This window comes from Boleophthalmus pectinirostris, unplaced genomic scaffold, assembly GCF_026225935.1.
Source record: "Boleophthalmus pectinirostris isolate CB_2022bp ecotype Guang Dong unplaced genomic scaffold, ASM2622593v1 HiC_scaffold_21, whole genome shotgun sequence".
Taxonomy (NCBI): Eukaryota; Metazoa; Chordata; class Actinopteri; order Gobiiformes; family Gobiidae; genus Boleophthalmus; species Boleophthalmus pectinirostris.
The window spans coordinates 1,414,272-1,435,500 of record NW_026571175.1 but is presented as its reverse complement, the minus strand read 5'-3'; the positions used below and the strand labels follow the sequence as shown (position 1 = coordinate 1,435,500).

The 21,229-nt window shown below is 40.7% G+C and overlaps 1 protein-coding gene and 2 gene segments (V, D, J or C); 1 reads left to right on the top strand and 2 right to left on the bottom strand.

Annotated features, from left to right (window-relative positions):
- Window positions 1–4,540: 4,540 nt before the first annotated feature.
- Window positions 4,541–5,203, bottom strand: LOC129410024 (immunoglobulin kappa variable 4-1-like). The segment is given in 2 exon segments: window positions 4,541–4,947; window positions 5,046–5,203. Coding segments are annotated over 2 exon segments (426 nt in total).
- A 383-nt stretch (window positions 5,204–5,586) lies between these two features.
- On the top strand, window positions 5,587–7,348 carry LOC110156526 (Ig kappa-b4 chain C region-like). The segment is given in 2 exon segments: window positions 5,587–5,761; window positions 6,869–7,348. Coding segments are annotated over 2 exon segments (489 nt in total).
- Window positions 7,349–10,876: 3,528 nt separating this feature from the next.
- The window catches only part of LOC110156493 (collagen alpha-1(XIV) chain-like), a 109,208-nt gene continuing 98,855 nt past the window's right edge, over window positions 10,877–21,229 (bottom strand). Inside the window, 9 exon segments of the mRNA XM_055157208.1 lie at window positions 10,877–12,625; window positions 16,313–16,468; window positions 16,548–16,625; window positions 16,713–16,901; window positions 17,261–17,327; window positions 18,852–18,887; window positions 18,966–19,037; window positions 19,694–19,747; window positions 21,210–21,229. The exon segment at window positions 21,210–21,229 is cut by the window's right edge and continues 34 nt beyond it. Of these exon segments, the coding sequence (XP_055013183.1) occupies window positions 12,387–12,625; window positions 16,313–16,468; window positions 16,548–16,625; window positions 16,713–16,901; window positions 17,261–17,327; window positions 18,852–18,887; window positions 18,966–19,037; window positions 19,694–19,747; window positions 21,210–21,229 (911 nt within the window). The 3' untranslated portion in view covers window positions 10,877–12,386.

Here is a 21,229-nt window from a genome sequence, read left to right as displayed (position 1 = left end):
ACCTCCCAGCTCACACTGGCTCCCTGTGGAGAGTAGGAGCTGAGCAGGCAGAGCAGAGAGAGCCTCCCCCCAGAGAGCTGCTGCAGAGAGGGGCCCACGAGAGAGACAGAGGGGGGGCGCACCGGGCCACCTGCACACAACACGCAAAATACACACCACTTGTGTTCATATGCATGTGTAATATGTCCATTATTGACACGAGTTCACTTCAAGTACGGACACACAAATGGTTCTTAAACTGTGCTCACGTGCCAAGAGAAATGACTCTTTTTTTACTTGATACATTTAGATCCGGTGGTTCACACAAAACTCAATATTTCAACATTCAAATCAGAAAAAAACTGAGCTGATCAACGTCAGAGAAAAGCTACAAAAGCATGTGCATAGGCCAATTTACAATGTTTAAACAAAAAGCCCAAAGCAACACCAACCTCACATCATGAACAAAAATACTCTTGGTATTTTACTCTGGAGAAGAACTCCACAGTACGAGTCAAACTGAACTCTTTGTTTGATTTATGATGTTTAAAGATGTATTTTGGTGGAAACAAGACAGCTGTGTATTTTACTTCCTTTTAACTACATTTGAGCGTAAAAGTGTAAAGAATCATTGAGAATCATGTGAACATGTTGTAAATGATTAAGAATTAGAGAGAAATCATCGAGGATTCAAAATGTCATCAAACTTTTGAATGACCTCTCACAAATATTCTTCATTATTTACAAACCAAGTTCAGATTTTATCATGAATTTAGATTATTATAATTATGTTTACGATATTATTATTATTATTATTATTATTATTATTATTATTATTATTATTATTATTATTTTTTTTTTTAACAAATATTAATGTTGTAGAACTGAACTCATGATGTGTAAGAGTAAAATAAAAAGTGGTTTTGAGAATATGACTTACTGTGAATGATGAGCTGTGTTCCTCCTCCGAACATCCACCACAGTGATACAAAGTGATGAAGAGGCCGTACAAAAACCTCTGCTCTGTTCTCCTCCACACACTGCTCTCAGCTCACTCACACAACACTCACACAAAGTCTGGATTCCACTGTTTTACTAATGACCACTTCCAAACCACCACCATGTCGACGTTTGTTATGAAGTTATTTACACAGTTTATATTTACACACACATTTTACTTTTATTACTTTTTTACATTATATGGAAACAAATCTGACAGCACCGAGTTTGACATTTTTAAGCACAGATGTTGAAAACAGGAGTGCATCAACTTTATTAAATCCTACTGATGTTAGTCATGTTTAATTGTTGAAATACCTGCAGGTTTTTGTAACATCTTTGTCATGTTTGACACAGATTCCTCCACCTGTCAGAACTCCTGAATTCACCACTCCATCTGTGCCTGCACTTCCAGCCCCGGTGTAAGTGGGCCGGACTCGCTTGTCCACAGGAGAACGTCACAGGAGAATGACTGCAGGTGAGTGTGTCTATCGTGGCCAGCCTGGTCATTTCTTAAAATCATGTCCTGTTCACCCAAAAGCTCCAGCTCATCAGTAGGAGTGGGAGGACTGGTGAGTGAGTCTCCAGTTTCCCACACTTCAGGTCCCTGCACTCCTCAAACTCTCCCCAACACACTCTTCCTCTGCAAACACTTAGAACAGAACACAGCTTCATACACTAATCTTACTCAACAAGCACAAACTCCCTGTTGTTTATAAATCCTGAATGTTGTGAATAAATCCATGAATATATTCATCAGGGAAATGGGACAAATCTGTGTTTCAGGGTAAACACGCTTCAGTTTGTCCCTGAGTCTCTGAAAGTGTCTTTTATTTTTAGCTGCTCTTCATTTATTCTTCAATTTTAATTGACTCTGTCTCTGCGATGAATAATGTTGTTATTATTATGTATTTATTTTAATGTATCAATGTATTAATTTATTTTATCAAACACAATTAAAATAGATCCATGATGTAAACAAACCTATACCGGTCTAAATGCACATGCGTGACCACAGATAACAGCGCAGTTCTGTTATGTTTAATAGGCTACGTTTACGTTTAAGTGCGAGACTTACACAGACACACAAACAAACAAATAAGATATCCTACAAGCTGTATTACAACGGGGAAAAAATATAAAAAATGACTTAAAAACAAACAAACAAACAACAACAAAACAACAGGTTACTTACTCTTTTGTGGAGTGAATGGACCAGTGCATTATCCCAATGAGCTCCTGTTTGTCTCTGCTCTTCTTAACTGAATGTGTGCAGTGTAGAAACATTTGAAAATACAACATTTACATGTAATATCCTCCCATCTACAGTAAAGCACAAACTCATTTTAATTTACAACAGGCTGTTGTAGAAAAAGTTTTTACTAACTGTAATATTTTTTGTCCCACAGTGCATTGCAATCTACAGTTAGGACATGTAATTTGTGAAAGCAAGAAGCAGTTGTAAAAGTTACTGTAGAAACTACAGAAATTTGTTAGAGTGTAATCCTAAATCTGTAAATATTACTGATAGAGAACCACATGACCGAAAAGACACAGGTTCTGTTCTCACCATTTTACTATGAATGTTGGAGCCATATTACGCCTCTCTACCTCCCGCCTCTGTGTGTGCTATTTGTACCTTCCTACGTAATTTGCTGCCCTATATAAAGGGGGAGAAAATGTGCACACAGGTGTTGCAGTGTGAAGGTATACAGTCTTTTGACCGTCGTCGTCGTCATTGTCGTGATCTGTGTATTTCTGGATGGCTATGAAGTACGCCAATAAATATTGAGGAACACAGTATTTGGACTCTTTTATTGAAGACACGCGTCCGAGTCACCACACACGCTGCAGCCATAGTGGACCTTGCACAGGGCAAGTTTTGGCCGCTACTATAAATAACAAAATTATTAAATAAATTAAACCTGAAACATAAAGTGAATGTTTAGTAAAGATTATATTTTGTAATAATTGTAATTTACAGGATGAAATAAATATGAATAAAATGTGTTTGATAAATGTGGATGTTGTGAATAACAGGGATGTGTTTCTGCTTCTTTCATATTCAAAACAAACTTTGATTTAGTGAATACAGATGAAACCAGATGATTCATGAATATTACTTTTCCAATGTGTGACAATATTATGAAAGTTAAATAGTTTTTTACAGTCAGACATTTTATCTTTTGAGTTCTGACCAAAATGTAAGTCAAATGTTTTCCAGACAAGTGCATAAACACACTGATATGACCTTTTGTTCATTTAGTTGTTGTATTGTGTGAACATTATATTTCCTCATTTTATCCTTTTTCTTGTGGACAATTATCAATGAATAATTTATTAAAACAATGATCAAAAGCCTCGATGTCAATGAGGATGAAGTGAACACAGCTGCAGACCAACACTGTGTCCCTTTAAAGATCATTTCAAATCTTTCCTGTGGAGGACCTCAGGGAAGTGTTTTTGTCTCTTTTTAATTCATTGTAAAATGTATTTTTTTTACTATTATTTCTGATGTGTGAAAAATGTGACTTACACTGATTGATTGATTGATAGCATTTATATAGCGCCTTTCAAGATACCCAAAGCATTTTACAGTTCATTATTCAGTCACTCCACACTCAGTGGTGGTAAACTACTACTGTCACCACAGCTGCCCTGGGGCAGGCTGACGGAAGTGAGGCTGCCAATCTGCGCCATCGGCCCCTCCAACCACCACCATCACTCACGCTCACACCACTTTCACTGAGACTAGTAAAGCACATGTATTAGTATTACCTTGAACTGAAAATAAAAAATATTAAAGAAAATATATTTTTAAATGTTTATTTTCACATATATATTTATACTTGACGAGGAGTCAAGAATAAATCTTTAAAGGTTGTATAGAGGATTTTCCAAGGAGCGAGAAATCCAGCGACTGTTTGTCCTTTTTCAAATGTTGCGCATGCGTGAAACCACCCCCCCTCCCCCACAGCTCCCTACATAGAAACACCTCCTCCCTCCTCCTCCTTATGCCAGAAACAGGCTTGTTTCTAGAAAACAAGTACTCATCACTGCACATGACTTGTAAACAACTAACTACAGTGTTGGTTAGGCAAGGCGGAGAAGTGAGGAGCGGGGGAGCGGGTGTCAGTTACACTAGAAACGTAGGGAGTTTGATTGACAGCCTATCAACTAACAGATAACGAGGCAGTCTCTTTATCTATTGGCAAATGTTTAGCCCCACCACGTCCAGAGTTGATGAATTTTTATTCTCTTTTTTTTGTCATCATAATTACAAGGCGACTGCATCTCTATAATCTATCACTGACAATTTGAAACAAAAAAAATCCTCCATACAACCTTTAAGTTTTAACTCGTTCTTCTTCTTCATATTTTTGTTCATTCATCAGCAACATCATGTTACATTAATTTCATTCATTTAAATGAATTTCACATTTTAAAACCTTTTCAAATGTAAAAGGAAACCTATAATTTTCTATTATTAATGTGGTTATGTTTATTTATTTATGTATTTTTTTATGTAATAAATAAGTGTAGGTTTTATTCTCTTTATATTGTGTCTCAGTGTGGGTTTAGTGAAGTGAGTCAGTTTCAGTTCAGTCTGAGGAGGTTTTTGTACGAGTCTTTTTCACTGTGTGAACACATTCTTACTGCTGATGTAGTGATAACTCTGACAGTAATACACAGTGTAATCTTCAGGCTGAACTCCACTGATGGTCAGAATGAAGTCAGACCCAGATCCACTGCCTGAAAAACGACTGGGGACACCTGAGTCTCTATTAGACGCACGATATATAAGAGCTTTAAGAGGCTCTCCATCTCTCTGTTGGTACCAGTGCAAGTACTGCCCATGACTAGTGCTATAGTACACAGGACAGCTGACAGTACAGCGTATGTTGACGGTGTCCCCCAGGGCGGCCATCACTGCTCCAGCCTGACTCACTGTCACCTGTCCTCTGGACTCTGAACACACAAACACAAAGCACCTGATGGTTTAGTCTGGTTGGTCTCAGAGGGACGGATGTGGACAGAGGACAGCAGTGGGACTCTCTGGACTTTACCTGTGAAGCAGCAGCAGAGGACAGTCCACATGAGGACGCACACCAAAGTCATGTTGGTGATGAGGAGGCCGTATGTGGCTTGTGTTGTCATGAAGGACAGCTGCCAGTGCTCCAGAGTGCACCTCTCAGGACTATAAAGTGTCCCACTGAACCATGCAGCTGTTCATGCAAAGTGTTTGTCTATGGAAATGAGGCTCCCACACAGACATGGAGCACACTGAACAGCTGCAGGGTCTAAGAATTAGATCAGCACTGACTCCCGTTTAGGGTCCATGTTCATGTTTTTTGGAAGACACCAGGGAAGTGTTTTATCCCCCTTTGTATTTTAAAAGTAAAAGCAGATTTTATTTCCAAGGTTAATGTAATTTATTTGATGTTTGCATTATTCATATTATGTTTGACCACATTCATTTAAGTTTTATTAATAGGCAGTTTCTATTATTATGTTGTGGATTTTTTTTAGATTAATAAAATAATTATAAATGTTCACTCTTTTCCAGTAAAAAAAAAAAAAACAAGACAGTCATCTCCTTGTGAACAGTGTTTTTCAGTTTAAATGTGTAAATGTGAGCTGTTTGTCAGTTGTTTATCAGTCTCTGTACAGCTGAATGGTTTTGTGGTGTTCTCTGAGCGGCTGCAGGTTTTTGTACGACCACTCCATGAGTTTGTATCACTGTGGTACACGTTCGGTGGAGGAACCAGACTGGAGCTCAACTGTAAGTCATCTCTTTATGTTCACTTTAAATGACACTTTGGTTTAGTTTGTGATTCATCTGTTTCTATTTCTCAAGCCTGACATCATTTGATTGTTTTCTGTTTTATTCTAAATACTGTTTGGAGTTCTGGGTGAGCAGTGTCTTCTTATCATCCCCACAGTCACTCACCTCAATTTATACAGAAATATTTTATTCACAATCAGACTTTTTGAATTTTATAATTTTAGTATTTTAATATGGCATTCTGTATTTTAATTACATTTTTAAATATATATATTTTTATTTAATTGATATAAGTAAAGGTTTAAAACTGTATATCATAATTGAAAATAATTTTATTTATTTGTCAATGTTGATATTGGAAAAAAAAAAAAAAAAAAGAATATAAAGAAGAATATAAAAATATTTTCTTCATGACCAACTTAAACTTCATGTTTTTAGTTTATCTTTAGCTCTGAAACTGTTCTGTTGTTCAGCTTCAGTGGAGCCTCTCAGTTCTGTTTTCACTCAGTTTAGGCTAAAAGTGACTTTTGCTGTGAGAAAAAAAAAAAAGGAAAAAAAAAGTACTATTTAGTATTTAGTAGTATTGTCAGTATTTTCACTTGCATTTAATTTTTTGTGAAATTATTAGAGTCCGAGATTACTGGTGTGAGGTTCGCCACCTGAATACTGTGAAGATGTTATTACTTTGCCTGGAATGTTCCACAGAATTATTTAAACATATGCGTCTGTCATTTATACAATTACGGTTTTAATGCCAACAAATACTACCTTTTGTTTTATCAGGAAAACAAACTTAAATATTAAAAAAAAAAAAGAAAAAAGAAAAAAAAGATTCAAATGGTGCGCTTCATGGACCTCCAAAGAATAATACACCGCAGACAGAATTCAGTGGTTTTCTTTGAGGAAGGGAAAGTCAAATTTCCTGTGAGGAAAACCATAGACTTTGGAAGTTGTCCATTAAGATCTGCAGTAATAAAGGTGTTTTATTTTAACCAGTGAGTGCCTTGGGTTCTTTGCATCTTTAAAACGTGTATATTGTCAACCAAATATGATGAAAAATGTTCCCTTCAGTGTGTGTAAGTGTGTGTTTGTGTGTGTCCACAGTGGGCCGAGTGGAGCCCAGTCTCTGGGTGCTGCCCCCCTCCAGAGAGGAGCTGGCCCAGGGGAAGGCCACCCTCGTGTGCCTGGCCAACAAGGGCTTCCCGTCAGACTGGAGCGTGTCCTGGAAGGTGTCCGGTGGCGGTGCGGGCGGGGAGCAGAGCCGGAGCCCCGCGGTGCCGCAAAAGGACGGCCACTACAGCTGGAGCAGCAGCCTGACGCTCCCCGCACAGCAGTGGAGGGAGGGGGGCGTGGCTGTGAGCTGTGAGGCCAGCCAGGGCTCCCAGAGTCCAGTGTCCCACACACTGAGCACACTGCAGTGTTCCCACCACTGACACAGTCACTGGGATCAGCCTGCAGAGCGCCCTCTGCTGTCAGCTCACGCCTCTACAGCTACAGCTCCACTTCACTTACTGCAGCACAGCACACAGGCCTCTGTCCCAACTGGAGCTTCTGCTCCAAATAAAGAGCTGTGCATCAAAAGCATCTTTGTGTGTGAAGCTGCTGAGACACACACTTCAATAAAGACTCTCTGCACTCACATGTGTCTACGCCTCATCTTTCTCTTTTGTCCTGTTTTATTTTCTTTTTTATAAATACGTATATAAATAGATACGTAATATTATATAATATTATATAATAACAAGTCCTGAGATTTTGACCCAAACTCACAAATTTAAAAAAAAAAAGCCAATGGACCCTGCGGCTGTCCCAGTGGACCATGTGTCCATGTGACCATGTGTCCCAGTGGACCATGTGTCCATGTGTTCAGTGGACCATGTGTCATGACCATTGTCATTGGACCATGTGTCTCATTGGACCTGCAGCTGTTCAAAGTGTCAGACATTTACATGAGAAGTTGAGGAACAGACCAGAGGAGTGTCATGAGGAAACTCTGGAATGGTGCATGACATAGACAGTAGAATTAAAGTAGTAGTAGTAGTAGTAGTAGTAGTAGTAGTACCAGCAGTAGTAGTAGTAGTAGCAGTAGTAGTAGTAGTAGAGCAGCAGCAGTAGCAGCAGTAGTAGTAAAACAAATAGCTAAGTCTAGTAGTACTACAAGCAGTAATAGAAATACCAGCATTTGTAAAGTTGTAGTGTAGTAATAGTATTTGGATTTTGTAGTAGTCTTGTTAGCAACAGTTATGGAAGTAGTAGCAGCAGAAGTAGTAGTACAGTAGTAGTAGTAGTAGTAGTAGTAGTAGTAGTAGTAGTAGTAGCAGTAGTAGTAGTAGTAGTAGTAGCAGTAGTAGTAGTAGTAGTAGTAGTAGTAGCAGTAGTAGTAGTAGTAGTAGTAGAAGTACAGTAGTAGTAGTAGTAGTAGTAGTAGTAGTAGGCAGTAGTAGTAGCAGTAGTAGTGGTAATAGTAGTAATAGTTTTAGAAGTAGAAGTAGTAGTAGTAGCAGTAGTAGTAGTAGTAGTAGTAGTAGTAGTAGTAGTAGCAGTAGTAGTAGTAGTAGTACAGTAGTAGTAGTAGTAGTAGTAGCAGCAGTAGTAGTAGTAGTAGTAGTAGTAGTAGTAGTAGTAGTAGTAGTAGTAGTAGTAGCAGTAGTAGTAGTAGTACAGTAGTAGTAGTAGTAGTAGTAGTAGTAGTAGTAGTAGTAGTAGTAGTAGTAGTCAGTAGTAGTAGTAGTAGTAGTAGTAGCAGTAGTAGTAGTAGTAGTAGCAGTAGTAGTAGTAGTAGTAGTAGTAGTAGTAGTAGTACAGTAGTAGTAGCAGTAGTAGTAGTAGCAGTAGTAGTAGTAGTAGTAGTAGTAGCAGTAGTAGTCAGTAGTAGTAGTAGTAGTAGTAGTAGTACAGTAGTAGTAGTAGTAGTAGTAGTAGTAGTAGTAGTAGTAGCAGTAGTAGTAGTAGTAGTAGTAGTAGTAGTAGTAGTAGCAGTAGTAGTAGTAGTAGTAGTAGTAGTAGTAGTAGTAGTAGTAGTAGCAGTAGTAGTAGTAGTAGTAGTAGTAGTAGTAGTAGTAGTAGTAGTAGTAGTAGTAGTAGTAGTAGTAGTAGTAGTAGTCAGTTAGTAGTAGTAGTAGTAGTAGTAGTAGTAGCAGTAGTAGTAGTAGTAGTAGTAGTAGTAGTAGTAGTAGTAGTAGTAGTAGTAGTAGCAGTAGTAGTAGTAGTAGTAGTAGTAGTAGTAGTAGTAGTAGTAGTAGTAGTAGAAGTATACTTAAAACATCACGAGGACAGTATCAGGTGTTTGGATTTCAGTTTTATTTCCATTGGACAAAAAGTTCAGTGAAAAATAAATAACTTGAGTTTTCCGTGAGCTGAACAAGTGCAGTGAGTTTTTCCTCCACTGCTTCAGAAATCACAAGAACCATGTTTGGAGCGACATCAGTCAGTGTGGCAGTCACTTCTTTCAAATTCTACAACACTGAAAAAAACAACACTGGTAAGTGAACACATGTAATCAACTCTGTAACAAGAAAATATGAGGAAAAACAAACCAAACATGCACTGTTCATTTTTACATCTTCTTCTATTTCTGACGCAAAACGACAGGTGAATTTGAATGAGGAATGTGTGATTAAAAAAAAAAACACACACACTGAAAGTTTATGCCATTTAAGAAAATACGGGTGGGTGTATGTTTAATTTAACTTTTTAATGCAACTACATTTTCTGTACAGTACTTTTCTGGCACTTTAACTCCTACATAAGGAATATATAGTACAATGTAACAGTACTTTTACTCGAGTAATATATAGTACAGCGTAACAGTACTCTTACTTGAGTAAAAGTCGTGGTTCCTCTTCCCACTGTGAGTAAATAATTAGTTTTTTTAATTTAGTTTCTCATTTTTGTGTCTCTCTGACAATTATTTTCACAATATCACATTTAACATTATTTCCTCATTCAAACTCACCGTAAACAAAAATAAATCTCAACTGTAATGAACTTTATATATATGTGCGTGCGTGTGTGTGTGTGTGTGTCTGTGTGTGTGTGTGTAAAAACAATTTGATTTCAAAGTAATGGAAGTACTAACTGTTCTTGAGGCACTTGAAGAAAGACAGTTAAACATAGAATACTGTTCCAATATATTAGAAAAACACTTTTATTTCCCACATCTGTTCCCATCCTTTTGGACCATAGACTGTATAAAGAAGTGGACAAACGGAGCGCTGTCACTCACAGCTCCAGTCAAATGAAGCTCACTGAGGCCTGCGGTTATAAGGGGCATTTGGAGCCGAGTTCTATGTCAGGAAAAATAAGTGATTTAGGGACAAAAATAGTGAAATAAAAAGCCCAGGATCATGTAGAGCGGGTTAATACGAACATTACAGACCAGAATGAGCAGTCTCTACTTACAGAGAGAAGGGCCACGATTTTACAATACAAAGTGAATTGGAGCCAGAGTTGCTGGAGCTGGAAGAGCGGCCATGCTCACTTCCTGTGTGTCCATTTATATAAACAGTCTATGGCCGGGCACATATATACACAACTTTTAAAAATATATTTATTCATTTATTTAATTAAAAAACTGCATTAAGCGACTGATACTTTACAGTTGGGAGTGTAATGCCAACTGAAGGCACTGCTCTGTCTAAATGTGTGTCAAATCCCTGAGTCGTCCAATTTCAATCCACGGCAATTCAATTTGTCAACTGGACAAAGTAGATGTGTGAGTTCCAGAAGAGTTTCAGTGTCATTAGCTCCTCCTGCAGACAGATATAAGGAAGTGTCCACCAGCATCTGAACACAACTGAACAAGCAGCTTAGATGAGCTGTGAAACATATTTGACCAAAATACAATTTTGTTCAGTTGACAAACTGAATTTTTCCTTTGGCCCTGCTCTGTCTAAAGCTCTTTTAGTCAAGTTAGATTTAAATCTGAGCTTCAAGAAAAAAATCTGTGTATCATTTGTTCATTTTTTTTTTCCAGAATTAAACCAAAAATAAGAAAACGAATATATATATATATATATATATATATATATATATATATATATATATATATATATATATATATATATATATATATATATATATATATACAACAAAAACTGGAGAGGCCAGACTTTTGTGCCGCATATGGACTAAAGTAGGACTGAACCAGGACTAAACCAGGACTGATCCCAGGAGGACTAAACCAGGACTGAACTAGGACTAAACCAGGACTGAACTAGGACTAAAACAGGACTAAACCAGGTCTGAGTATCAGGACAGACCCACAGGTGTGCCCGTGTAGACCATCGAGTGACTGCAGACAAAAGAACTGGCACAGAGCTCCACGCCCCACGGGGCTGAGCGCAGCCGAGGCCCGATCGCGCTTTGCGGACACCCTGCTCCAAGGGCTCGGGGTTCTCTCTCGCTCTGTCTCTCAAATCCAAGATTAGACCAGGTTTAGTCCTGGTTTAGACCTGGTTTAGACCTGAGATAGACCTGATATAGTCCTGGTTTAGATCTGAAATAGACCTGATATAGTCCTGGTTTAGTCCTGGTTCAGTCCTGGTTGAGTCCATATGCGGCGCAAAAGTCCAACATCTCATTTTCTTATTTTTGGTTTCATTTTGAAAAACAAATGAACGAATGCTACACAGATTATGAACGCTCGTATTGATCAATGTTCAAAATGTTTTGAATGCTTGAATCCATTTTGTATTTTTTCTCATTCTAAAATCTTTCTGACTGTGTTTGCGTTGTGTCTCCAGAATAACTGCTGAACATTCCACCACAGAGATACATGTAGAACACCCTGAGCGAGATGTCATTGCAAAGTATCAATACTGGGGCACTTTGATTGACACGTGAGCCGTCCAGTCGTAATGCAGCGTAACGCACAGAGGTGGATCGGTGGAAAATACACGATTCACAATAAACTGTGATACAGAGATTCAAAGTATTCACTGTATTTGGAAAAGTGTCGTCACGATACTCAAAGTCCAGACTCGACTCCGACAGTCATAGAAATCGACTAGATACTCAATACTGATTCTGATCCCACAATGAAAATAAAAACACTCTTTCTTTAGACAAAAGAATGTGATTTTCCACATTAAATGGTAGAAGTTTCTTTCTTGACATGTCTAGTTTCAATTTGAGTATCTGATTTTTCAATAATGAGATAAATCTAATTTGGAATCATGTATTTTTGCACAGATCCACCGTTAATCTCCTCTCTCTCTCCTAGGGATGCACCGATCCAGCTTTTTTAGATCCAGTACCGATTCCCATCCCCGATATTAACCGATACCAGAGCAGAGACCGAAAACAGCATTTATTTCCTTTAAACAAAAATAAAATAAGACAAAACTGATTCAAATGTGTTATGGATCTGTCATTTATCTCTCAATGAACAACAGAACTTTGTATAAATGAAGTTCAAATATGATGGGATTTTCTATGACCAGGAAATAAACCCCATTTCATAAATTTTTATGTCCCACCATCATATCGGCTGAATCGATATTTGGAAGTCGATATGATATCCGATCCAGCAAGTTTTCTGGTGCCAGTGTGGATATCCGACACCAGGATCGGATCGGTGCATCCCTCCTCTCCTCTCTCGCTCCTCTGCTCCAGCCCGTCCTCAGTACACTCCAGGGTCCCTCTTTAGCCTCTGTTCCGGGGGGCTCCTCCTCTGCCGGCCCCCCTCCAGGAGCAGGGGGTCCTGGGGGTCGAGGGGCTGGGGCACAGGGTAGTTGGGCTGGTAGTATCTGTACGGGTCGTCCTCTTCTACGGCCTCCTCTCCGTAGTTTTGAAACACGTTGGACGGCAGTTGGACTGAGGGAACATTACGGCCGAGAGTTTGAATCACGTCCTCTTCCTCTGCGTGGACCAATCAGGAGCGGGGAAAGAGGCCGACGCCCACCACCGCCACACCCACAGAAGTGCATGTTTGGTTTGGTTAGAAAGCAGGAAAGAGGGACCAGAGTTATAGAGGTTATGGACAAACACCCAACATTTAGTGTCCAAAATCACCCACTGTCATCACCACTTTTAACTGCACTAATCAAACGACCTGGTTTACGGTTAATATCTTTGGAATGACTGTGCCTATTCACATGAAACTAAAACACAAATTAACTAATGTGAAATGATGCACATTTTTGGACATGATATTATATATTTATGTTATAATTTGGTGTTTCAGTTTAAGACGATTATCCAATCAGAAAGCAGAATGAGCCTCACACCAAATCCAGTAGACTCTATTCACACTCACGTCACAAACCAGGAAGACGTTTGGAAACATTCAGTTACAACTTCAGGCAGGCTCTGTTTGCATTAGTAAATCTGAGAAAATCTAGGAAAAATTTGAAAATGTCCCAGTTTTCTTCATCTCCATGTCACTGTAGCGTTCCATTCATGTTCAGCCTATCAACAATTCCAGCCACACCTCAGTTTTCATCATTTCCTCACTGACGCACAACTCCGAGTGCACTGGTACATGTGATTATAAGAGATGAAGAGTGGAGAGCAGGTCTCCAAACTTTTTTTTTCTCTGGGGGCCACATTATGGCTCCTGATTGTGATGGGGGCCGGGGTTTCTTTTAGGGCCGGGCACATTAACGCATAAATTTTGCGTTAACTAATTAAGTCATTATCGCCGACAATTATTTTAACGCCGTTAATGCAGTTTTTATTATTTATTTATTTTATTGTAAACGTGTGTCTCTCACTGGCTTTTATTTGGAAAAAGACCACCGCGAGTGTTTCTTTAAGTTTGACGTCTTTTCTTTATACTTTTTTCTAACCACGTTCTAACCGTGTCCGAGCCTCTGCGAGCTCGGCCGTGGGCCCGACTGCGAGTTCGGCCGCAGGCTCCGGCTCTGGCCGGACCAGCCGTGGCTCTGAGCTGAGCTTGTTTCTTTAGTTCAGTACTGCAGGGGAGTCACTGATTTACCCAGATACCACTAGAAGAAAAAATGTGATTGGTCCATTTTTATTCCGTTTTATTAACCCTTTGTTTCCCTAGAAATATCAGTCCAAGTTTCTAACAATGATCTAGAAATTATTACTAGTGTAGTGTTTATTACTCACTGAATAAAAAATATTGAAAAAATATATTAGTAGTACAAAAATGTATTTGATATTTTTAATATAATATCTTGAGCCTTCACTGAATACCTTGAAGACTCTGAGGGTTCAACTCTGAAAGAAATGCTGTTTGCTCAACAAATGTTTGGTTCTTTCATTTACATTTAAAATAAAAGTGTGCTATGCGCTACTTTTTAATTCATTAATTGGTTTTGCGTATAACATGTAATTAATCCCGATTAATCACACTCGAACTCATGCGATTAATGCAATTTTTTTTTTTTTTTTTTTTTAATTTTAGCCCAGCTCTACTTTCTTTACATATCAGACAAACTGCACAGTCCTGAGACTCGGTACTGAGAATGAGACACACTTGGACGTGTCCCCTGTCTGCAGGTGAAGGAACAGAAACACATTTCCAACAGGAAGAGATCGCTAAATAACTCAAACCTGCACGGATGAAAACCTCTCTCATGTATTTGATGGGGGAATAACATGATGACATGGTAGAAAGCTTAACTTTGATGACTCTAATGATAATATTCACCTTTTGGAATGATTTGGGGAGGGCTGCACAAACATTCTTCATTTATTTATTTTTTTTAATCTGTGAAAGTCCATAATTGGTGGTAATGATCTGCAGTTTTTCCCATGTCAAATGAAGGACAAAATTGTGGGTGATTTTGGACAGAACACAAGCAGTAAGAAAAAAGGTTTAGCTGCAAAAGAAAAGTTTAATTTCATTAAAGTGAACGTCTGTGTGTCCTGCAGCTGCTCAGACCGGCTCTGGGTTAAAGTGCCTATGACAGGTGAAAGCACTCATTTGACTAAAACACATTTAGGATGATTTGCACACTAAAATTATTTGAGAAATAAAAATATGAGAAAAAGCCTTCATAGAATTCTCCACAGTGTGATGTCATCAGTGTTTAAGAATGCTCTACTTCCTGCAATTTTCAACATATTTTTTCAACTTTTCTTCCCAATTGCTTCTTAATTTGTGTAAAAATATATTAGGTTTTATCACAACAAATGATGTCAGTATTAGAGACTGGTCATCTCTGCCAAACGCACTTTAAACAGTTTAGCCCCAAATCACATCAGACGCCTGCATCTGACTCAAGAGGAAAAAAGAGACGCTTTTACAACAACAAAGTGATGTTTTAGTTTAGTTTTTTTTTGGTTTGTTTTTTTAGATTAAATGGTTAAATTCTGAAAATAAGTTTGACCAGCAAGTTTGAAGTTAGTCTGAAAGAAACATGGATTAATCTAATAGAAACATTTAGATATGACTGACAGAGGTGTTATTCTGAACACATGGAGCAGATTTAGTCCTGGTTTAGTTTTGATTTAGTTCTGCTTTAGTCCTGGTTTAGTTCTGCTTCAGTCCTGGTTTAGTTCTGGTTTAGTTCTGCTTTAGTCCTGGTTTAGTTCTGGTTTTAGGCCAGCTCTAGTGCAGGTGTGTGTGGAGTCAGTACTGGTACTGAGCTGTGGATTAAAACAGACGACACGCTTCATCAGACACACTGGAACAATTTCAGTATAGACCACAGTGTCAGGGTCAGTGCCCCTGTCGCACGGTGTCAGGGTCAGTGCCCCTGTCGCACGGTGTCAGGGTCAGTGCCCCTGTCGCACGGTGTCGGGTTCAGTCCACCTGTCGCACGGTGTCAGGGTCAGTGGCCCTGTCGCACGGTGTCGGGTTCAGTGCCCCTGTCACACGGTGTCAGGGTCAGTCCACCTGTCGCATGGTGTCGGGTTCAGTCCACCTGTCGCACGGTGTCAGGGTCAGTGACCCTGTCACACAGTGTCAGGGTCAGTCCACCTGTCGCACGGTGTCAGGGTCAGTCCACCTGTCGCACGGTGTCAGGGTCAGTGACCCTGTCACACGGTGTCAAGGTCAGTCCACCTGTCGCACGGTGTCAGGGTCAGTCCACCTGTCGCACGGTGTCAGGGTCAGTGACCCTGTCACACAGTGTCAGGGTCAGTCCACCTGTCGCACGGTGTCAGGGTCAGTCCACCTGTCACACGGTGTCAGGTTCAGTGGCCCTGTCATATGGTGTCAGGGTCAGTGGCCCTGTCACAAGGTGTCAGGGTCAGTCCACCTGTCGCACGGTGTCAGGGTCAGTCCCCCTGTCACACGGTGTCAGGGTCAGTGACCCTGTCGCACGGTGTCAGGGTCAGTCCACCTGTCGCACGGTGTCAGGGTCAGTCCCCCTGTCGCACGGTGTCAGGGTCAGTGGCCCTGTCGCACGGTGTCAGGGTCAGTGGCCCTGTCGCACGGTGTCAGGGTCAGTGCCCCTGTCGCACGGTGTCAGGTTCAGTGGCCCTGTCGCACGGTGTCAGGGTCAGTGGCCCTGTCACACGGTGTCAGGTTCAGTGGCCCTGTCACACGGTGTCAGGGTCAGTCCACCTGTCACACGGTGTCAGGTTCAGTGGCCCTGTCATATCCATCTCCCGTCACTCTCAGGGTTGTACCTCCAACGTTGTATCCCACGCAGGAGTTCTGATCGCAGTATCCTGGAGGCCCAGCAGGTCCCACAGGCCCAGGGACCCCAGGCCTCCCGGGGGTCCCTGGGTTACCGGGGCGACCTGAGGGCCCCTGAGAGCCTGGCCGGCCCTGGCCCTGAGCGCCTGGGACACAGAGTGGACTTTAGACATGATGGACTCACATAAACACTGAGGTTTGTTTGCAAAGACACAGGGGCAGTACCTGGGGGCCCTGGGGGGCCGCGGGGGCCCTGCACTCCGATTCCTGGAGATCCTTTGTCTCCCTTCTCCCCGGGCTGACCTACAAATACAGGGACAGGCACCGATGAAGGGGACTGTTTTAGAACGAGTGCCTATACCCCCTCCCCTCTGCCATCCCCTCTCTCACCCCTCTCTCCAGGAAGCCCGTTGGTGCCACTGGTCCCTGGGAAGCCCGGTCGGCCCGGTAGTCCCTGCTCCCCGGGCGGTCCTGCCTGTCCCTGTCGGCCGGGTTCACCAGGAGGTCCTGGGACTGTCCTGATGGAGACTGGAGGACTGGGAGGCTGGTTCAGGAGGGAGTTAAACCGCGACATGTGACCTGCAGAAAGAGAGAAGGAGGGAGAGAGAGAGAGGCAGGGGTTGGAGAGAGAGAAAGGCAGATAAAAGGGGGTAGGGAAAGAAAGGGGGGTAAGACAGGAAAGAGAAAGATGATGAGAAAAGAGGAGTGAGAGAAATGCAAGAGAAAGAGGGAGAGAGAGAGAAGGGGAGATGAGGAGGAGGAGGTAGAGAGTCAGTATTACAGACATTTCAGATACTGCTTTTTTTAATTTTTATTTGCATTAAATTGAGTTGGCCAAATGTCTTAATAAAAACAATGAAGTGCAGAAGTGTAGTTCTCTCTCTCTCAGCCCCTCCCTCTTTCTCTCTCTCACATGTACAGTAGAGTGTAGCACTCACTCTGGATGAGCTGCTCACAGACCTGGCGGGCGATCTCCTGAACTGAGGAGGTGGACTGGAGGTCCCCCTGAAACATGCACAGCCACAGACAGATTCAGTGAAAACAGAATGGCCCCCAGCTGGAACTGGGAATAAGACAATCGAGGCTCGCAGGTAGGGTGGATCTAGAGTGGATCATTCGGATTAAGTTCTAGATTTGGACATCCAGGAGCACAAGAAAGGCCCCTTTCCACCCGCACCAGAAGGGGCACTTAACAACACTGGCCACGTTTACATGATGTTTTAAATTCTGAATTAATTATTCTGAATTAAATAGTTCAGAATTAAAATATTCTCCTTGGAGTTTACATGGAAGTAATAATTCTGACTTGAGGTTTACATGGAAAACACATTAAATCGTCTTTATTTAATTCCGCTCAAAGTCTGGGGGTGGGGAAGGTTCTGATTGGACAAAGACACCAATGTATTTACACTTCAGCTGCTTTTCTGTCATCTTGGTTTGTCGTTACTCCACGGACACAAACACGATCCAAAATTTGCAAGGCTTTGGGGGCAGGAGTGCTACTTGGATATGCAAAAAATGCGCAGAATTGTTCTTTTGGTGCTCTTCAGTGTAGGGACCAGTCTCAAATACAAAGTAGGAAAAAAACTGAGGCACTCAAAAAGTACAAAATAATTAAAAGCCTTTAATACCACATGGCAGATTAAGTTAAAATACGCCAACGCGTTTTGGCCCTTCGGCCTTCATCAGGGCAAAACAGGTTTTTGTACTTTTTGATTGCCTCAGTTTTTTTCCTACTTTGTATATGATCCAAAATTTTCTGCAATGGTTCTGATGATAATTGTGCAGCAGCTGAATTCTCTCATCACACTTTACGTCTGTCAGCTGAGGAGGAGAAGAGAAGAGTGTCGGAGAAGGAGGAAGAAGACAAACTGAGTGTGAGGCTGCTCTACCTCAGTCCACTCCCACATCCCGCTCACAAATCCAAAGAGACGTGAATGAATGTCCGAAGTCAGGACTGGTGGCGTCGGATCGTCCGGATCACATCAGAAGGGCGACACAACGAGCATGCGCCAAACCACCGACATTATTTTTAAGAAGAATAAACATGAAACATGATCCAAGAATAAATGAATTAAATTCGGCTTTAAAATCTGAATAATCCACCGAGTTATGTCCAAATTAATTTTAATTCTGAATAATCATTTTCAGTTGGAAATAAGTTTTTACATGGTCTTTTTAAGGCAGAATTCAATTTTATACAGAATTATTATTATTTATTTATTTTTTTAGAATTAAAGCTCTCATGTAAATGTGGCAACTGTTGATCCAACCTGTTGCTGAAGGCAGCAGGATCGACCTGAGGGGAAGACGACACTTGATTTGTCTGTTATTAATGTGCATGTCTTAATTTAGGGACAAAATAGCAAAATAAATATTTTAATGTTTCAGAATGACGAGCCTGACATGAGCAGTTAGACGGGCCCTGCTTTTTGAATAGGAAGTCGATGTGTCCAAAGCTCACTTCCTGTTTGGAAGGCAGCGGCTCAGCGGTGTTCAGAGGTGCTAGTTTACAGTCTGTGGTCTTACCCGCTCTCCCTTCTCTCCTTTGCTTCCTGGAACACCCTGAAACAGACACAAAATATTCAGTACAAGAAGTTACTGGTTTGTTTATAAAAGTTCAAACCCATTCATGCTTTTTACCGGGGGACCCAGCTCTCCCTGTTTGCCTGAGGGGCCTGAGGTTCCTGGGGCCCCTGGAGCTCCGGGAGTCCCCTAAAAACACACAGACAGACGGATAAAGATGTGAGCAAACAAGAAGTTTAAAATCAATAAGAAATACTGCACTGCCCTCCAGAGACTGTGGACTGAAATTACAAAGCACATTGAAGTTTTGCTGCCATTAAGAACGATCTTCAAATTGGTTTTGCACAGAACAATTTCAAGACAAGGCCAAAGACTTTGTATTTAATTTGAAACACTACAGTTATCAAAAGAAACTGGTGCCTTAAAGTGATTTGATCTCAGTTCATCTTAGAGCTTTGCTGTACTGGTGTGTATACAGTACACAGCTCAGTGGAAAAACACTGAGTTCAGTGTAATACCAGACGTCCCACTACAGGCTGCACTAGCACACTATACAGATGTGCTTGGTTTGTATTGACTGTGGACAATTTAAGGGTTCTTATAACTTCAGAAAGTGAATCCCAACAAACTAAACAAAGAGGTTAAAATATTACACATGTTAGATTAAGAACACATGTTTATACCAAACAGCACTGAGTCCAGATTTAAGATCTGGATAGCAACAGGTATAAAGGTTGTTTACCAAACTGTAAAAGTAAAAGTGGAGCAGATGGTCAGAGGAACAGAGGAGGAAGGTGAGAGGGTCAAAGAAACAGAGTAGAGGGTCAGAGGAGTGGAGTACTCACGATGGTTCCTGGAGGTCCCTGTCTTCCTGGAGGCCCATCTTTTCCAGGAAGCCCCTGGAAAATAACAAGCACTTTTAACTACTAATACAAATTAACCTTAATATTTATAAATCTTAATACAAAACAAAAGAAACTAGTTATAAAACTGTCTTATGGTGAGTTTGTTTTGTTAGAACCGGATCTGTCCCCGACATTTCACTCAAACAAACCAAACCACTGTTGTGTTTTGTTTCATTGTTTGAGTAATTCTTTATTTTTAGTCTGTCTACATCTCCAAAGCTCAGCATGCTCCATTCCACTGTGTGATGTCATAAAGCTGTAGTTTTCATGTGAACAGCTCCTTTTACCTTTAGTACTGGGAGGCTGGTAATGCCAATCTAATCCCAGAATCCAAAATCATTCTAGTGAAGGTGCATGGAGTTTAAAAACACAGTGGAGCACTTCCTGTATTACTACATTGACATGATACATGATATTACAAGGTGATTGTTTCAAGGTGAGAGAGGAATACAGGGTGTGAATAAAAGCTCAACACTCACTGACTCAACACAACTCCAGGTCTGTTTGTGATGAGGAAACAACATTAGAACTGTAGGAGTGAAAATGTTCCTCTCCTCCTAACCAGAAGGTGGCACAATGGGCCTTATGTGCCGGTGCCTGTTTCCCTATAAATTGACAGAAAAGGTGATCCAGTGGCTGCTACGTCATGAGGGCCACTGTTTCTTACTGTGTCAAATGGAATTGTTTTTATGTAGATGAAATGGATGGTTCTAGGGGCCAGTAAAGACGCTAAAACTCAATATTTTGGGCTCGTTTGTGGAGACACGAGTTGGGGAAACCTGTAAAAGACTTGGCAGCCAGGGGCTAAAACTAGTAAACCATCTTCACCTCTACAAAAACACAGATCAGAAAATAAAAATAATATGGGACCTTTAATTTTTAAAGACATGCTTCAGGCTAGAATAATCCATCACAGTTAAACATTTCTACTGTTCTATGTCCTTTTCCTTCTTCTGTAACAGACATAGAAAGTGGGACATCAGATGTATGAACAAAACATCCTTAAAGAGGATATTATACTTTTGTGGGGTATTAACAAACGCATAACATATTTACATCACCATACTGGCTTGTTTAGAAGAAACCAAAGAGCCAAGTCACTCCCTTTTCAGAGCACTATCACAACACAATCAGTGTGCGTCCTCTAATGACACTCCTGCACATCACATCAGGTTTGTCAAGTTGTTGTGTACAGTTTTTTGTCATGTTTTTTGTATATTTAGGAGAACTGTCATATGAGAGCATGGGTTAGGCTTGTGGGTGGAGCCTTGTACAGGCTTATACAGCTAAGGAGGTGTGAATAGGGCTCAGGAGAGATCACTATATTACTCAGCATGGATAGATCTAAAACCTCTACAGGCATGGCAGGTAGAAAGGTCCTCAAAGTAGATTTTTCATATTACCTTCACATTAAAAGACAATATTTAAACGTTTGTAATGATTTAAACAGACTCACTCTTTGTCCGGTTGCTCCAG